At 35.1% G+C, this 17,879-nt stretch overlaps 3 protein-coding genes across 7 annotated transcripts; 1 reads left to right on the forward strand and 2 right to left on the reverse strand.

Annotated features, from left to right (window-relative positions):
* Nucleotides 1–250: 250 nt before the first annotated feature.
* LOC115235033 (eukaryotic translation initiation factor 4E transporter-like) lies at nt 251–14,249 on the reverse strand. 4 transcript variants are annotated; one of them, XM_029806541.1, is made up of 16 exons: nt 14,041–14,249; nt 13,305–13,889; nt 10,850–10,947; nt 10,677–10,750; nt 10,324–10,591; nt 9,294–10,199; nt 8,817–9,168; nt 8,599–8,735; nt 8,433–8,513; nt 8,162–8,335; nt 7,862–8,083; nt 7,570–7,753; nt 6,867–7,148; nt 5,011–5,181; nt 4,429–4,818; nt 251–3,955 (listed from the first exon to the last, which is right to left on the reverse strand). In XM_029806541.1, exons 2-16 carry the CDS (start codon nt 13,438–13,440, stop codon nt 3,705–3,707), a joined length of 3,726 nt encoding a protein of 1,241 aa, XP_029662401.1. In that variant the 5' UTR covers nt 13,441–13,889; nt 14,041–14,249; the 3' UTR covers nt 251–3,704. The 4 variants fall into 4 exon arrangements, with proteins under 4 accessions (XP_029662401.1, XP_029662391.1, XP_029662410.1 ...); XM_029806531.1 differs by having other exon boundaries at nt 13,305–14,249; XM_029806550.1 differs by lacking the exons at nt 13,305–13,889; nt 14,041–14,249 and adding an exon at nt 11,901–11,923.
* Nucleotides 14,250–14,552: 303 nt separating this feature from the next.
* On the forward strand, nt 14,553–16,198 carry LOC115235051 (NAD-dependent protein deacylase Sirt4-like). Its single transcript, XM_029806589.1, has 4 exons — nt 14,553–14,830; nt 14,968–15,244; nt 15,328–15,610; nt 15,699–16,198. Exons 1-4 carry the CDS (start codon nt 14,782–14,784, stop codon nt 16,038–16,040), a joined length of 951 nt encoding a protein of 316 aa, XP_029662449.1. The 5' UTR covers nt 14,553–14,781; the 3' UTR covers nt 16,041–16,198.
* On the reverse strand, nt 16,185–17,543 carry LOC115235048 (eukaryotic translation initiation factor 3 subunit H). 2 transcript variants are annotated; one of them, XM_029806577.1, is made up of 3 exons: nt 17,525–17,543; nt 17,100–17,462; nt 16,185–17,026 (listed from the first exon to the last, which is right to left on the reverse strand). In XM_029806577.1, exons 2-3 carry the CDS (start codon nt 17,360–17,362, stop codon nt 16,279–16,281), a joined length of 1,011 nt encoding a protein of 336 aa, XP_029662437.1. In that variant the 5' UTR covers nt 17,363–17,462; nt 17,525–17,543; the 3' UTR covers nt 16,185–16,278. The 2 variants fall into 2 exon arrangements, with proteins under 2 accessions (XP_029662437.1, XP_029662426.1); XM_029806566.1 differs by lacking the exon at nt 17,525–17,543 and having other exon boundaries at nt 17,100–17,490.
* Nucleotides 17,544–17,879: the final 336 nt, after the last annotated feature.

Genomic DNA, 17,879 nt, shown 5'->3' on the forward strand with positions numbered 1-17,879 from the left:
GTGTTTTCGAATTTAAGAAAAAGCGTTTGTGTTGAATGTCAAAAATTTTTAAGTAAATTATCAATTAACAAATACAAAATCAAATGTCTTTAGATTTCGTGAACAAGCTCTTTAGATAAATGATTCAAAAGACCAGTCATTTCACAACGAGACGAATGGAATGACGAGAATGATAATTACAGTTCCCTGTATTTATTTGTATGACATTTCTCTCTCTCTCTCTCTCTTTCTCTCGACTCTTCACATAATATAATATTCAGTAACTTTATTTACAAGTCATCGACCCAGTGCATGGACTAAACATACTTTAGTTTGCTCGGAGATCGATTTATTTACAAAAATGTATTTTCGAATTATGAAACAATCCAAGTCCGCAAATGCATGGGACACAGTATCTCGTTCACAAATTTCTTTCATTTAATGAAAGCAGAAATTTAATCACTGCTATTGTAATCACCTTATAAAAACATTCAGATTGAAAAATCCCTCGTGCGTCTTGCATAACAATTTCTCCTCTTGTTTTCCACACCAAATATTGGTATATAATCTTCATCATCCTCAAAAATGAAGCTGAATATAAATGCGAATATGCTTCAGAAACAGGACATCTTTCGTCTCAGCATCCGAAATCGGGAAAGGAAATCATTATCGCTAAACCGATGAACGTTCACGCTTGATCCTGACTAGGAAATGCGAGATACATATACAGTACTTTGGAGAATAATATCTCCCAGATAAATTTTTAATTCAAAAGATATTTTTTTAACTTTGATTGCCGAAAAAATTGTTTTATCAACATTCCCAAGTAGCACATGTTGATTTCATAAACATTTCCTAAACTTATCTAAAATCATTATATATGAGTACATTTAGGAAACGTTTATAAAACCAATATATGCTATCTGGATTTACTTTGTATTTCTGTTGAGGAAAACTGATTGTTATAAAAAATATCTACTTCCTTACTTTGAATATATTCAATACCCCGCGCTTCCTTTCACACAATTGTCCTTTTACGAAGCAAAATTAGCATAATATAACACTTGCGGAAATTTCATTTTCTATACATATATATAGCGTCGAAACATAAGATTTCTCCCAGTGATACTTATATAAAGATATCTCGTGCTTAGAATGATTTAAATTCTTTTTTTTTTACTCTTCGTTCTAATACACTTTGTACTTGTGGACACTTGAGATGAAGCTTACTGTGATGAATCAGTCCCAAATATAATTAAAATCACCGTGCAAGAATGCAATCGCTCAAAATCTGACGATGAACGAAAATGCTATGAAACGAGATCCTTCCGTCGCCGATATACAGTATTGTTTGCAACATATTTCCCTTAATTATCAACCAGCGCAACGAGTACAGATAGTTTTTAGAGTCCCATAAGCCGTCTTGCATTTTTCGAATTTCGCGAATCTCGCATTACAGTACAGATGCAGTAATAAAATTCGAGAATATCATCGTGAATAATCAATATTGCATATATATAGATCGGTATGAGACAATCTGTTGGAAATATTTATGATATAAAGGTTTTTATCATATAATTAATTAAAAATTACCTGTGATATTATTGTGGCATTTTTTCAAAATTATTCTTATATTATGCGCGCACAAAAAATACACACACATACACACAAATAAATTTATAAATTTATATACCAACAACACAAAACAAATTGTAAAGTTTAATTTTATATTATTTCTCTCTTTCTTTGTTTTTAAGTATTTTACGTAAATTTATTTCGCGTTTCTTATACGGTTCCACATACAATTATATGCGATTATAAAAAAAAAATTATCGTATGCAGATAAAATACAAATGTAACGAATATTCATAAATTAGAATATATGTAACTTGTTTATATAAATGTTATGCAATTAATAAAAAAAAAATATATATATATATAGATAAATACTATTTTCCGATATACAGTACTAATGGTCTTTTTTTTCTTTTTTTCGTAAGATGTTTTGCCTTTTGAGATATAATTCTTAAAAATATAATGGCATGCTTAATGAACTATTAGAGGAGAAAAATGCAATTATGCGCGCATGATGAGACTCTAAGATACATGTGTAGTAAAATAGTAATGACACTATCCTTTTGAAATATAAAAGCAAAAGTAAACTTTTGATAACGTTATCCTTTTAAATTAAGCCCAATTCTCTTTGTAATCATACAGAAATTGTAATCTCATAGAAGATGTAAGCCATTAAATCGAAAGCAAACACACGTTAGCAACACAGTATTGATATCAATCAAAATTCGTAAAAGGATATCTTGTTTGAATTGATCCTCTATTGGCTGGTGTGGAATGTTTCCGTTTTCTTTAATTAATTCTGCAAACGATTCTTCTATATATCTCCCGAGGTTTTTTATTAAAAGACATTTCAGTCTATCTACCACTTTCGATCAGGATAATGATATCGTACTCTCACGCGTTCTCTTCTACGAGAGAGAAGTATATATTATATTATATTTATTTTTATATAATATATGTGTATGTAACGTCATGTGTTCGTCATGTGTTATCTCGTATGCTTTTCGTGTTATTAAAGTCGCATGGTTTGCAGCAATACAAATAGGATATTAAATGTTACCACCATTTTGTGTAAGTAATTGTAATCAGATAGTAGCCTGCAATTCTCACAATTTTAAGAGATCCGCGTATTATTTGCCTAAGGGATTTTGCAATTTTCCCATTGTAAATAAGCGACGTATTCTATAAACGACACTAGATTACAAGCATTTTGATTATTTAAATCATATTCTTGCTGACGACAATGCCAAGTTTTTGTTGCACTAGATATATAGAGTATGTAGATATATCTTTATATATATGTTGGCTAACGGTAGTAGTAAAAAATATTCTTTTGTTTTGTCTCATATTTAAGGAACACAATCTCGATGTGCAACAGTGCTTTTAGTACTTGTGAATCATTGCAAAATACTGTCATAATATATCCTCATGTTCGTTACAATTGTCAATGAGAAAATGAGAGATTGATGAAAATATGTTCTGAAACATATATAAATTGCTTGAATCGCTAAATAATTCTCAGAATCTCCTCAATGAGACATAAAAGAAACTTGCAGTCCTATCTTAGGCAAATAGATCTTATCATGTTGTCATTTAAAAAGTACGCGTATCAAGCTCTAACAGCTTGTCATAATCAACAATAAGAATTTTCACATTTTTTCAGTCTTATAAGCAATACATCGTTTTCATTTTAGAAAGCTATCCACTTTCGCGTTCTTCAAACGCGACCTGCTTCGTTCTCAATATTATACTATCCTGTACATTTGTAATTTCTAAACAACTTTTCGCGAAACTTGGAAAAGTGGTTTCACAAACGATGTCAGCAATCCTTTCGACGAAGAAAAGAGAATCCTTCAAAAGAAAAGTACTGTCCAACCGAGTAATCGACTATTTCTAACCGAAATACATGACACATTAATTCGATAAACTCCTCGTAGATACGAAGATTTGATAAAAAGATCTATATAGGCGAAAAAGATCTATATAGCACTGTTCTGTAATTTAACCGGCGTATGTATTCAGCATCCGTGCATCGAAGGTGTTTCGGACGTAAAGATCTGTATCACGAATACTGGTTGACTAACCAGAGTAATGTTATCGATGCGCTTGCAAAATTGAAACATAATCCGAATACGATATAGTATATCACTTTAGTTATGCACTAAACTGGTTGATGCATGTTGAAGTCTCTCAAGCTCCTCCAAGGACAGGACGTTCGTCTGCACGAGCTCTGGCAACTTGCCGGCCCGAGCTTGAGCAAGAAGTTCCGGGCTGAACCATCGTGCAAGTTGGTTAGACGTTGGTGAAAGATCACCTCCGTTACTACCCACGAATCCGAGGCCCGGTGAAGGTTGACGGCCGACTGTCATGTTTAATTGCTGCGAACGCATCGCTCGTCCATCTGTGCATATAATTTATTCAATCATGTAACGAATTATCATTTAAATAACAAGGATAAATGTTATTGCAAAATGTATATGTGTGCAGAATAATTGTATAAAATACTGTATATAGTTTGCAATATAATCTGATAATATAAATGTTCCATTAATATTCTAGCACAAAGCATTCCAACAACATTAATAATTATTTACTTAATCCAAAGGTAAATGATGTCAAGACAGGATTAAATGGGGGAGAGCCAAGAATGGCTTGCTATTATTCCGATTTCTGAACACCGTTGCATGCAATTTGATTGGGGAGAGGAGAAACACCTGAAAATCAATGTAAACAGGATAAGGAAGGAATTTTTATAGTACAAATGTCAATTTTTACCAAATACAAAACTCGGGTTTGATATTGTTAGATTTGTTAAAAATTCTTTTTTAGTAATATAGCACTCTAGTCACTTTGTGCTTCATTGAATTACATTACCTGTACGATTGGAATTGTAATTTTGGTTCATGACAAGTTGCATCGGTGTATTTACAGTCCGTTGCGGCGGTTGTTGTTGTTGCATGTTAGCGGTTCCATGCGGCGACTGTTGCATGTTAGCGAGATGCGCGGGGACTTGCTGAGCCTTCATTTGGGTATTTATAGGATTTGTTCTCGGATTCATAATTGAATTCTGAACTACTGGATTGTATTGCGGAACATTGTGATGCGGCAACGAAGTGGCCATTGTATGCTTGGATCGAGCTGGGTTGCCGTACACATTTGCGACCGTTCTGTGTTGATGTTGTTGGAACTCCACGTTTCCTGTATTGTATTGGAACTGATTGCTGCTCGTGTTCCCGCTGTTGCCACCTTTCACTATAGGTCGACCTAAAATTAGAAAGAATTTCGTTGCGTTTAATATTACATTATTAAAATAGGCAATAGTCAATATGTATTACAATGTTAATCATAATATAATAGTAAGTCCTTCCAGATAATATTTCATGATAGTCAATAATAAGATTAATATAACACAAAGATTTCTACTAATATAATTTTATAAAAGTTAAAAAGCTAAACCTGGATGCTGTTTAAGCGATGTATTTGACCATGTCGATGGAACGGATTGTGGTCGCAACGCAGTATGTCTCGAGAGAGTTCCATGTGTGAGTAGCTGAACTGCGGACTGCATTTGTTGCATCTGCGATGCTTGAGTTTGTGTAGACAATTTTGATGGGTCATTGCTGCTTCCTGTATTTAAACAAAAAAATAATTATATGAAAATTAAAACTAGATATTAATAACACAAAACACAAATGTTAATGCTTTCTTAATGTTAATGTTTTCTTTCTTTTCTCAAAAGATTTAGTTTAATATATGTAAAAAAATATAATAATTTAAATTTATTATAGTATTTAAATTTTTTATGTATTTAAATACCTACTAAATGTTTTTGTCAAAATTAAAACTTCCAATTTACAACAATTTCATATAAATTTCATCAATTTCAATTTTATATACATACGTACATTATATATATGAGAACATATATATATATATATATATACACACACACACACTATAAATTTGAAACACCAACACAATATACTTACTAAATATTATTCATTGAGATATTATCATTCAAATATCAATCAAATTTTCAAACATAAATTATTTACCTATATTATATTGTGTCATCATTAGTAATTGTTATCATAATAATATAAGAATAACAAATGCAGTTAACTGTGTATATTACATTTATTTTTATTTTTATTACTGCATGCAAATTTGATAAGCATAAGAATTAAGCAAATGCAGATGAATTATAAAAAAAAAAAAAGACAAAGATTGGAAGCTTATGTATTGGTGAAAAGTTGCAACACTAATAATAGGAGAAAATGTGAGCATGTAAAAGAAAAGTTAAAGCAGATGAGATAAATCAATACAAAGCCTTTTATTATTAAAAAAAAAAAAAAAAACCTATTTCAACATATTATTAAGAAATGTAATAAATCTATGTTATTAAGAGTTTATTTTATAAAGTGCTCTTTTTGCATCTCACATATAAAATAAAAATAATATATTTTTAAATATCTGCCATATATTAGAAAGATGTGGCAGATATTTATCACACAAATATTTAGTTTTTAATGCCAATTCTCTTCCATAACCTTTCACATTTTCAAGCATCGCACTTCTGAAATGTCAAACGAAAAAACAAAACGGCAACTTTTCGTTGTAATCACAAAAATAATAAAAACAAAAGTATAGTTCTAAACATAGCAATCAAAAATTATTATTTTATAATATATTAATGTGCACTTTATGAAACTCTTCATCTGCTAGGAAACAGCACAATTAGATATTCTCACTGTGAATTGCATGTATACTAGTATTTTAAGAATTAATGTTTTCTATTCCATCTGATGCTGTAGATGCGGTCATTTGATTATTTTCATTTACCAGTGTTTCCAATTCGGATGATTTTTTTATTGCCTCATGAAACGAGACACAATCGTTATTATTGGTATCATTATCAATATCTATTACATTAGACTCTGGTACTTTCGAATTATCGTTTGCATTTTCATTATCAAGGAAAACATTTTCCTTTATTGTGTTAATATCCGGATTATCTTTTATATCTTTTTCCGATTGTAACGAACACAAATGTTTGGTTTTTAATGCCGATTCTTCCGTACAAGTATTGTTATTTATATGATTAGCTATGGCAGATTGCAGAAAGATCATTTTAAGAGTTTCATTTTGCACTTGATTGACTGAATTGGAAAATTTAGATGAATCAACAAAAGGAACGGCGGTATGCACTCGATGATTATTTTGATCTCGAGACATGCGAGAGTGATTAATATTTCCATTAATTGCGGGTATAATAGAAAAAGTCGTTTCTAATTTGCGGAATTGATTCGCACCATCGGGTTCCTTGTCAGCAGTCATTTTACGTAAAACGGAAGTTGGAGTGAAAGCGAGTGGGCTCGCTGTTTGTTTAGCTGGTGAGTTAATAACAGGACTCGACGCGCGCAGTTGCTGCTGCTGTACTTGTTGTTGTTGCTGCTGCTGTTGTTGTTGTTGATCCTGCCGCTTACGGAAATTCTCACGTTGTTCCTCCAATTTCTTCTTGATTAAAGCATTTTGCATTATAGTCTGAGTGTGCATAACGATTTCCCGTGGCGATGGCACTCTGTGCGGTATCACTGTTATAATAATAATAATAATAATTTATATATCAATTTTTTAACACAATTTTTCTCAACATTATTAATATTGATTAAGATTTATAACAAATGTGATAAAAATTTATATTGGATTAACTTATCGAGTGATTTTACTACTGCACGTGCCATCTTTCTTAAGTTAGAAATATTTTTGTACACAAGGGATGATACAACAAATTTCGAAAAATACAAAAATCATTGTATTTATTATACTACCTGGATGTTGTACTGTTAAAGTACTAGGACTAGCTGTTAAATTTGATGATATTATTGGAGGTGGACAATAAGCTGCATTCCAAACATAATACAAAATTGTTCAATTCAAATTTCCGCTTAAGAAAGGGTGTTAAATAGAGAAAAACAAAAAAAGGAGAATAATTGTGTGCATGTAAAATCTTACCATTATTCATCGGAGATGGAATCCTCTGTTGTTGCTGTTGAAACAGCATCTGTTGCAACATATGATCCTGAGGAGTAGCAGGAGTAGGATGAGGATGCGGACTTATGGTGCGAGGTGTAGTACCGCCGTACATTTTCAGAATGTTCACCAGCACTTCTCGATGACGATGCTGCATAGCGGGATTCTATCGGCGATACAATCAAGATTGAGAAAAATTTCTTTATATCAATCTTCATATCAAGACTATACTATGTAACTATTATGTGCAATATGTGCATTACAAATAACTTACCTGCAACTGTTGTATTAGGTGTTGTCTGGTGATCTCTCCTTGCTGCAGACCTTGAATAATCGCTTGAGCTTCTGGTCGTTGTAAAAGTTCTTGGCTTGACGGGATATTATTTATCATCATTTGCATTTCCGACGGTACCGGACTGACACCTAGCATTCGCTGATTTCCCATCATCATTGACAGCATATCGGAATGTCGTTGTTTTTGCTGTTGCTGTTGCTGCTATAATAATATATATAGAACGTTTACAAAAATCTTTCATCGCATATAGATAACTAGAGTGCTATAGATATATCATACTTGTATTTGTAAGACTTTCATCAGATTTTCATGTTGCATTTGAGCTTGATGTGGATGCTGAGTAGGGCCAAGAGGACCGACATGATTAAACGTCGTAGCATGAATCGGTTCTGTAGGTGGTTGCTGATGCGGTATTGATGGCTGCTGCTGCGTTTTTAATTGTGAATTAAGTAGCTAAAAAATAAAAATAAGAATTATTATATATATATATATATATATACATACATACATACACAATTAACATAACAAGAACAATTAAATACAAACTTACTTGCATTAATGTTACAGGTCGTTTTTGTGTGATAGGTCCGTTAGCTGCAGGCACAGCTTGTCCTCCATTCATTTGAGCAAGCTAAATCATTTTTTTCAATAAGTCTATATATAAAATCAAGTAAAATTATATTATTAAAAATTATATTATATTATTATAAATGTACCAATTTTTTAAAAGCAGAGAGATCTTCTTCAGTCTTATTTACATGGGGTGTATCAGTCGAAGTCACAGGTGGAGGAGCACCACCCCGCATGCGTGCTTCCAATTCTTCCAAACTGTGTACAACTTTTCCACCAATTTCTAGAAAAAATACATATATTTATGTTTCATGTGATTTGTTTAAATGACGGAATGATATTTATCCAAATATGTGTGACTTACCCAAATCTTTAATAGAACAGTTTTTCAACATAGGGATAGTTGTATTAGATGCGTCACCCTGGCCATTTTGACTCGGTTTATTACCGCGATGTAACATTTCGAGTAACTTTACACCATTTGTAGCCGAGTTGGTATTATTTGTCGTGTTAGCCGGAGAAATTGGAGCAAAATAGGTATTTGATTCCGTTACCGATGGTATTTGGATGTTTGGCTCGGTGATGTCGTTCAATAAATTGTTCAATAGTTCGTCTTGTATGGAAGCCCTACGACTATCCGCCTGTTGAATTGGACTTTCCCTCTTGAACCACTGGCTGAATCGAGAACCAGTGCCACTACTCGAGCCAACTCCGTTCTGCAAATACAAACGAAAAATTTGTTCGAGTAATGCGAAAAAGTATAAGATTATTTCAGATATATTAAATGCAAAAATATAAAAAAAATAAAATAAAATATATAAAAATTAAAAAGATGATTTACTGTCAATAGTCCAGATACGCCAGCGAATGTATCAGATTTCAGGAATTCATCCAGATTAAAATCAGGATGCGAGTCCTCTTGATTCTGATTAGCATTGGAATTCTCTGCTGACTCGGATGTTGTCGGTTCGGTCACGGTACTCTCGCTAATGTCATTTTCTTTACTCTGAGTGATGGAGGACTGCTCGGTCTGTTCAGATATCGGAGAATGCGGCGCTGGTACAACGTTCAGGGGTTGATCCATGACAGTCGGAGTGCTACGTCCTTTAGGACCCGCCGAATTTTCGCTCGACTTGTCATCCTTTTCCATAGCATTCTTCTTGTTTCGTTTTTTCTGCGCGGGAGTCTGTTTCTTGTTCTTGGAATTACCGCTACTGCTCACCGCTTTCTCCTCCGGGATATCCTCAAAGCCCCTTAGTTCGATCGTATCGTGCTGAGATGTAGGTCCCGAGCTGAACCATTCGGGCTCATCCATCGAATCGCGATTATCACTGTAAGTCCGTCGACGGTCGTTATTGTATCTCTTTTCGCGTCCGCGATCTTTGTCGCGATCTGTCTGATGATTGTTCCGCTCCGATCCTCCTCTGTCACCACGATCACGCTCTCTTTCGCCGCGATCACCGTAATCCCGGCCGAATGATCTCCGTTCGAATCTCTCGTCCCGCTCGCGCAGATTGTCACGGTCACGGTCTCTCTCGCGTATATCACGATCTCTATCACGCTCATTTCCATCACGCTTATCTCTGTTATCACGATCACGCAGAGGACCACTAGCGGCCGTGCCTGATCTAAAACCATAATCCGCGCGTTCAGATTCAATCTTTTCATTTTCCGATCTAAAATCCCATATATCCCGCGCCAGAATCCTGCCACTGCCGATTCGACGAACAGGTTCACGATGACTGACCTGTAAAATATTTAATAATTGTGATTTTACAAATAGAATACAAAAAAACAATACTAATGGAGGTAGATATGCAGTCGTGCGTATCTCAATGAAACAGAATCGATCGCGAATATAAGTTTTATACCTCTGTTTTGCCGATCGGGCTTTCCGGACGTCGATTTGGTGGCTGATTCACATTAACAAAACATCCCGAGTTAAAACTTCTTCGTTGAGGACTCAAAACGATGCCGTCTTGCTCCTTACGTATTCGGTCCCGTGGATCACCATTACTACGTCGCTTACTATGATTCTCAGTGATTTGATCACTACGTCCGGTCCTTTCCTCCTTCGGGGGTGTATCGCTACGCTTTCTATCTGAATGCCAGCGTTCGGGATCCCATACACCTCGTGAGCTGCGAGGAAAAAGTAATTAACGATTAGTAAAATAGATATTGATAAATCAAAAATTCGAAAAGACTATAAATCCTTGTAACATACTTGTTATAAGCATTGTCTAGGAATGCAGGCCTACGTTTAGATAATCGCAAATTTTTTATCAGCATCAGTTCCTCCTAAAAGCAAAAAAAATGTAAATACATATATTGCAGGACTTAATGTGCGATTTACGCTACTTTAATGAATTTCATTAAAATTTGCAAAGTGACATTTACCCGAGAATATTGAAACTGAGGTCTAGAACGGCCTACTTCCATGATCGAAGTGTCAGTCACCTCTCCAGCCACCGACATCGATATAATGGCTTCATCCCCTGCAAAATAACAAAAAATAAAATAACTGTTTAGTAACAATACACATACACACACCGGCAAAACTAGAAATCGCTCTGATCTCGATGCCTAAAATATAAATTGAAATTCGAAACAATAAGAACCTGCTGAAAATTCCACAATCGCACACAATTTTACAATCAACCGATCAAACGTATCAGAACGGCTTGGCGAACGCGGTCGTACTTACGGAAGGTCACCCGCTTTAGAGGATTGACAGATTTGTTTTTCCGAAACCAATGGCAAGCTCTGGTCTGCATAACAAGGATGTCTAAGAAAGGAGAGCCGGTCGGACCGACTAGCGGTCGTTTCCGTGGTCGCCGGTACCAGTTCGAACCGACAAAGCGATTGACGGCGATGAGTCTCATTGTATAAATCGGTTGTCTTACTTCGAATAAATCGAATAGACGAGATAAGAAAGCCTTTCTTATCTGGCTATTCTGTTCTATCTCTAACTGCCGCTGTATTTCTTCGCGCAACCGTTGCCTTTCGGCAATGTAAATAAACAGGTGAAGGGCAAACAGTCGATAAATTCCCGAATCAAAGTCTCATCACGAATACGTTGATCCGCGAGTCATTAGAAAAAAAAAGAGATTCTCTCACAAAAGATTTGCCTAAGAGCTTCCACTCTTTAAGGCTCGAGAAAAATAAAAAATAAAATAAAATAAAAACTCGAGCGAGATCTAAATATCGGAATTTATCCGTTGGCTTTGAAGCTGGTAAAATAATTCCGAGAAGTCTCGTCCGGACTCTTCGCTCTTTGAAACAAAGCAATTTGGAAAACAAATTTTTTCTTTGTTTTTTGCGTTTTTTTCTCGTGGTAAGAAAAAATTGTTAAATGTCTAACTTTTTAAACACACCAAATTGCAGAAATTATTATAATTTCTATTATCAAAATGGCTATTTTATGTTAGAAATGGTCAATTTTACATACGTATTCACTGTTTATATATCACTCACGTGACTTGATACTGAAGAAATATATGTAAACATTTGTGAGCACAGTACAGTGCAGACTGACTAATTCAAACTGCTTTCAGACAAGATAATACTTTGACAAGCCAATGAAAGCTTTCCTGAGAAGATCCTAGTCAAGAGGGCACTTGATTCGCTATAAAGATAATTTAAATATAACTGATTGTCATCCAGGAAAGTTTCTAGAAATCATTGTTGTCCTAAATATATGCGCGCACAAAAATTAATGATACATATAGTTATATCAAATAAAATATATATCACATTTTGGAATCTTTGCAAAATAATATTCTTTGCTCTCAAAACCTAAAAGTGTACTTAATCTTTTACTTAATCTCTTACATAATATATTGGAAAGAAAATGAGATTTTATTAATTTAATTAAATATTTAAAAATAATATAATAAAAAGGCATTTTTATATATACATATAGATTAAAATGATTCAAATACTAATCTGGATGAAGAAGAAAGTATAATTAGATAAAAGTATTAATATATCAGTGTTATACGAGTCCTAAATATAAAAATATTCTATTAGAAGATAACAAAGGAGAACAATTACTAACTATAGTTTTAATTAATGTAAATACACCATTCATGTCTATGTGTACTATACGTACATTGAAAATGGAGTAAAAAAAGATGAGAAAAGTAAATGAAATTAACAGAAAGCAAGTTTTGACTTATGTTGGGGGTTTCCCTATTGATCCTAATTACAATGGTCTACAGATAGACTGTAGAAATACTTTTACATAAACTTACTTCTATTTAAACATACTTTTTATACGAACCAGAGTATTAATCATGTGTTTAAGAGATACTAAAATTTAGAAATTTACAGAAAGAGTAGAGTTAGTCAATTTGGATTCTAAGAGGCTCAGTAAAAATATACATAAAAGGAGTATACAAGTAAAAAGAGAACGTATAAGTATACATATAAGTAAAAATAGTATCTCTAAATTATTTCAACAAAACTGACAGAAATTCGGAGATTGCGTTTTCCTTTTTTTTCAAATTTGCTATAATTTCCATCCAACGATAGTCAGAGAGAGATATTAGATGTTCTAGCTGCACTTTCTGTACTTTCTCTCACAATTTTCCCTTTTGCCTCTGCAACACTCAAATATCTATTTCGTTTTGCAAGAAAACATCTGTAACACGTTTGTAATATCGCTAAAGAGAAACAAATAGACTTACTCTCATCGAAGAGAAAAACGAATAAATTCGCTCAGACTCAGAGGTTATTTCCCGACATTGCTCGTCGACGATGAGCGTCGCTTCAGGGATTCGATAAGGAAGAGAGAAAAGAGAGAGAGAGAGAGAGATAGAAAAAGATATATGCGTGATCAATCGACTCGTACCTTCTTCCTTCTTGGTCGTCGCGGTCGTCGTCGTTGTCGTCATTGCCGTTGTTGCCGCCGTCGCCGTCGTCGTTGTCGTCGTCGTCGTCGTCGGTGGCGGCGGTTGCTTGTCACTTGTCACGGACTCGACAGACATCGCGCCGCTAATTACGTCGACCTCGATCTGCTGGCGGAAGATGCGTGTCCTGCGCGAATACCGGCGTTCCGTCTCTTCGATTTGAATTGGCTAAATTCCTTTCCAAGAGATCCTTTACACGATCTTTATCTACGTCTCTCCTAGTACACGAGCGATATACACATACATACACACACACACACACACACACACAAGCGCACCTACACAAAGTCACACACGACGCGCGCGATCGCTAGCTAACTCACACAGATATACACGACGATTGGGAAATACACTCACGGGAGCGCGCGCACCTTACATTCGTACAAAGAGTTTACACCTCTACAGCTATATATATATATATGTTATATATATTGTTTAGTACTGCTTAGTATCACAGACTGGTTTTCCCTTGTATATCTCTCGGCTCGGCGATAGACGAAGCCTCGATAGGGCGATGTGTACTTCTCCTGTTTCGAGAGATAAACGAATAGTATAGAGTACAGAAAGGAAGAAGGGTGGTAGAGGAGGGGATGAGAAAGGGGTGGAAAAGAGAATTCGAGAAGAGTGTGTTTATATATATATGGGATATGAAGAGAGAAAGAGAGAGTGAGAGTTTACACGCGAAGCTGCGCAAATGGATGGATCTTTTTGACGGTCTTGCGAATGGCACGATCGCACGATTCTTCTGGCGTTTGTCGCCAAACAATCATCTCATGTCACGTCACACAATGTCTCAATATGTTGCGAGCTCCCTGCCGATCGCCGTCAGTCCATCGATCTCTGTATCACACACAACCCAAAAAAAAGCTCGTATACACACGCACGACACACTGGCTCTCACTCGCGGTGCTATATGCAAAAATAGAAAATGGCTGCACTCGATACTCGATCCCCACTTCGACTGCTACTGCTGCTGTTTCTCTGTTGCCTCTTCGCAATTTCTCAATTGCGGCCGAAGGAGATTGTTAAACAAGAAGATGGGGTTTATGGCGCGAGTTTTCTGGCAGCAACGCGAAAGGATAAAACAGAAGGGCGCTGTCATCGAAGACGATTCGATGGTCACTAGTATGAAAGTTCCCTTGTCGGACATACCGATTGGCTGAATTGCAAGAAACTTTCGAAACCCTAGAAATTCTCTACTCGATAGCCAATCGGTACATCCGATAGGCTAGACTATGAATATGGACCTAAATCGAAACGTTGGTTTTTAAGAACGCACCATTGACAAATTGCCAATTGCCAGTATCTCGTGGCTTGTGGCATAAATCCATGTACGATTTAAAAAATCAATGAAATATATTTAATATTTATTTTTAATGTATATATATGTTTAATAATATAATAAGAATTGTGTAGGTCATGATTACAAGATATATTTATTGTAATGCTAAATCGGTAGAATTATGTTGTAAGTGTAACATTTGGCTATATCTGAAAAGATATAAATAAATAATTTATTTTAAATATATTTTGTAGAAATAGAGAATATATGTGATTATATTCTAAAATCTCATAAGAATTAATATAAGTTAAGTTACTTTGCAGCTCGCATATATAAATCAAGTCTTGCGTTTGTTCCAAAATGCGATCCAACAAAAATAGAAGATGTAATAAGATTGAAGGAATTTATCGATAAACATCATCGTTTGTGCATATTAACCGGGGCAGGAATATCCACAGAAAGTGGTATTCCCGATTACAGATCGGCAGAAGTAGGTCTTTATGCGCGAACCAATCATAAACCAGTTCTTTATAAAGAATTTTGCAACAGTGAGGCAATAAGAAGACGATACTGGGCCAGAAATTACATTGGGTGGCCAAGGTTTGATTTTTCTGTGTAATTTATTGTTAAACTTTTCAGTTATTTATAAGAAAATAATAAATAAATGAAGAATCCTTTTGCAGATTTTCTTCTCTAAAACCAAATATTACACATAAGATACTAAAAAATTTGGAATATGTTGGAAAAGTAGGCTGTATTATTACGCAGAATGTAGACAATTTACATTCAAAGGCAGGAAGTAAAGAAGTAATAGAGTTGCATGGTACGGCATTCAGAGTTATGTGTCTTAATTGCGATCATAAAATATGTAGATATGAACTTCAAGAGGTCTTTCAGAAACTCAATCCATCTATGGTTGCAATTACTCAAATGATAAGACCTGATGGAGATGTAGAATTATCACAGGTAAAATACATTATCTACTCATATTTATATATATATCTATATGTAGCTGCTGTGATACTGCATATTAACAATGAAATATGTTTAACAGGCACAAGTCGAAGACTTTAATGTTCCTGCTTGTGATAACTGTGGTGGTATTTTGAAACCAGATATTATATTTTTTGGAGACAATGTTCCACGCAATATAGTACAAAATGTGAAAAATAACGTCGAGAATTCGGATGCTTTGCTAATTCTCGGAACGACTCTTACCACATTCTCCGCATATAGAATTGTCCTGCAAGCAATCGAGGCCAACAAGCCAATCGCGATAGTAAATATTGGCAAAACTAGAGCTGATGAATTTGTGAATTTAAGAGTGGAGGGAAGATGTGGAGATATACTTTCAAAAGTCTGGCAACAGAATGTGTCAAACAATTCTATAAGATAACGATAAATGTGAATAGCTTTTAAATGTCAAATAATATATATACCATAACTTATTCAATATTAATAGGATACAACATATAATGTAGTATTTTTTTTTAACCAATGGATAATGCTCAATTCAAAAAGGTATAATGAATAAATAAACTCTTATTTGGAAAATCATACATTTCTTCCATTTAATTTTACGCAAGTAAAACTTCTCAAGTGTTATATATAAACATTCATAATATATTAATTTTTTAATGGGAAGACTTTGCCTCCTTTGCATTTTGTAGACTTTGAGTGATGTACAATTTTGCTAAGCTTTGAGAACAGAATTGCGAGATATGTTCACTATATGTATTAATTTGTCCAGCAACAATCATTGGATTTAACCTTGGTGGAACTGGTAAAGGCCTCATCAGTTTGTTAATATCATCATCAGGTAGCGGCGGCTCGTCCTTTGCAGCCCTAGCGGCATTTTCTTGAGCTCTCTTAGCCAGGAGCCTGTTCTTATCTTGTTGTTGTCGAACCACCAATTGTTGATATCTATTAAACTTCATCGCCTCTTGGTTTAATTCATCTACTCGATCCATCAAACATCTCAACTGGTTCTCCAATACTGTAGCTGTGCCAAGATCCAAATATTTTGTGCCTTGCTCCTCGGGAATCATTTCATCCAATTCTGACATCATAATGTTTGTCAAGTTACTGTTCTTTATAACTACTGGGATCTCGACAAAGAGACTCTCGTATCCAATCTTCAAGGTACGCAGAGCTTCTGGAGTAAACTCATTCTCCTTGTACATTTGTATCGCTTGCGGAGTGAGCCGGTATGCCTTAAGTGTCAAAAAACCTCTGGCAGATTTCGCTGTATCGTAAATAAGCACAACCGATTCTTCGATTGAAGTTTGATAGTGATACTGCGACTCCAGCAAGGATAGATTTAAGAAGTTGCCAACGTCCGCACTTTGATACCAACCGACGTGGAAATGATCGACGTTCACCCTGTATATATGATAAAAAAAATTAAACGATAATTCTCGCTTTAAATAATATGTTGGAATATCTCGATTCTCACCATCTCAGTCTTCGCATCATAGCAAGTTGGTATTCTTCTTCGTCCATAATCTCGTCGTTTTTAGGAAACGGGAAGCAGTTGGTAATTTCTAAGCGGTTTTGCACAACCAAGCCAAGTAGAGCGCCCTGCGCAACTTCCATGTTACTGGAAGACTCCTCGTGGCAATGTTTCACCATCTTCATCACCACGAGTCCGTCGCATTGCACGTAATCTATACGCGGCTCTACCTCGGGAATCCGTCTCGACGTTGTCCTCGAAACCATCTTTAACGGATATAACTTTTCGCAGCGCTAAAGACTCAATTACACGAACTCGCTTGATCTTAACCTTAACCGCAGAAACAGTAGAAGCAGAGGTTATAATCTGAAAAGAACAATACGTCAGTGTGACGTCACTGTGTGTTCGTAAAGCGTTTCAATCGATACCTAATCTCTTAAATCGACTTTACTAGGGGCGCGTTTCACTTAACGATCGCAACGCTCGCGAGTATCATTTGTTTTTGTTTAACTTTCGGTGAACAACAAAGATGAAATGATACCGTGAGCGTTGCGGTCGTGAAGTGGAACGCGGCCTAGGGTATCGATTCTGTAATTCAAACGAGGGTGAACATTACAAAAATAAGCGAATTTACTAGATTTACCAATGAAATTATAAATTTTTTAGTAGCCAAGTAGCTACTTCGCTCTGATTGGGTGGTGGACGATTCGTAGTCCGTAAAGCCCGTATCAGACTACGCATTGAAAATTGAAGATATTGCTCTGATTGGGTGATGGACGATTC

This window comes from Formica exsecta, unplaced genomic scaffold (assembly GCF_003651465.1).
Source record: "Formica exsecta isolate Colony F162 unplaced genomic scaffold, ASM365146v1 scaffold109, whole genome shotgun sequence".
Lineage (NCBI taxonomy): Eukaryota > Metazoa > Arthropoda > Insecta > Hymenoptera > Formicidae > Formica > Formica exsecta.

Coding starts and splice junctions, on each gene's coding strand:
- LOC115235033 (XM_029806523.1), bottom strand. CDS start 11,334: ATGAGACTCATCGCCGTCAATCGCTTTGTCGGTTCGAACTGGTACCGG. Junction 10,948..11,156: donor TCTAAAGCGGGTGACCTTCC/GTAAGTACGACC, acceptor GTTATTTTGCAG/GGGATGAAGCCATTATATCG. Junction 8,514..8,598: donor TCTCTGCTTTTAAAAAATTG/GTACATTTATAA, acceptor AAAATGATTTAG/CTTGCTCAAATGAATGGAGG.
- LOC115235051 (XM_029806589.1), top strand. CDS start 14,782: ATGATTACAAGATATATTTATTGTAATGCTAAATCGGTAGAATTATGT. Junction 14,831..14,967: donor TAAATCGGTAGAATTATGTT/GTAAGTGTAACA, acceptor GTTACTTTGCAG/CTCGCATATATAAATCAAGT. Junction 15,245..15,327: donor AATTACATTGGGTGGCCAAG/GTTTGATTTTTC, acceptor ATCCTTTTGCAG/ATTTTCTTCTCTAAAACCAA.
- LOC115235048 (XM_029806577.1), bottom strand. CDS start 17,362: ATGGTTTCGAGGACAACGTCGAGACGGATTCCCGAGGTAGAGCCGCGT. Junction 17,027..17,099: donor ATGATGCGAAGACTGAGATG/GTGAGAATCGAG, acceptor TCATATATACAG/GGTGAACGTCGATCATTTCC.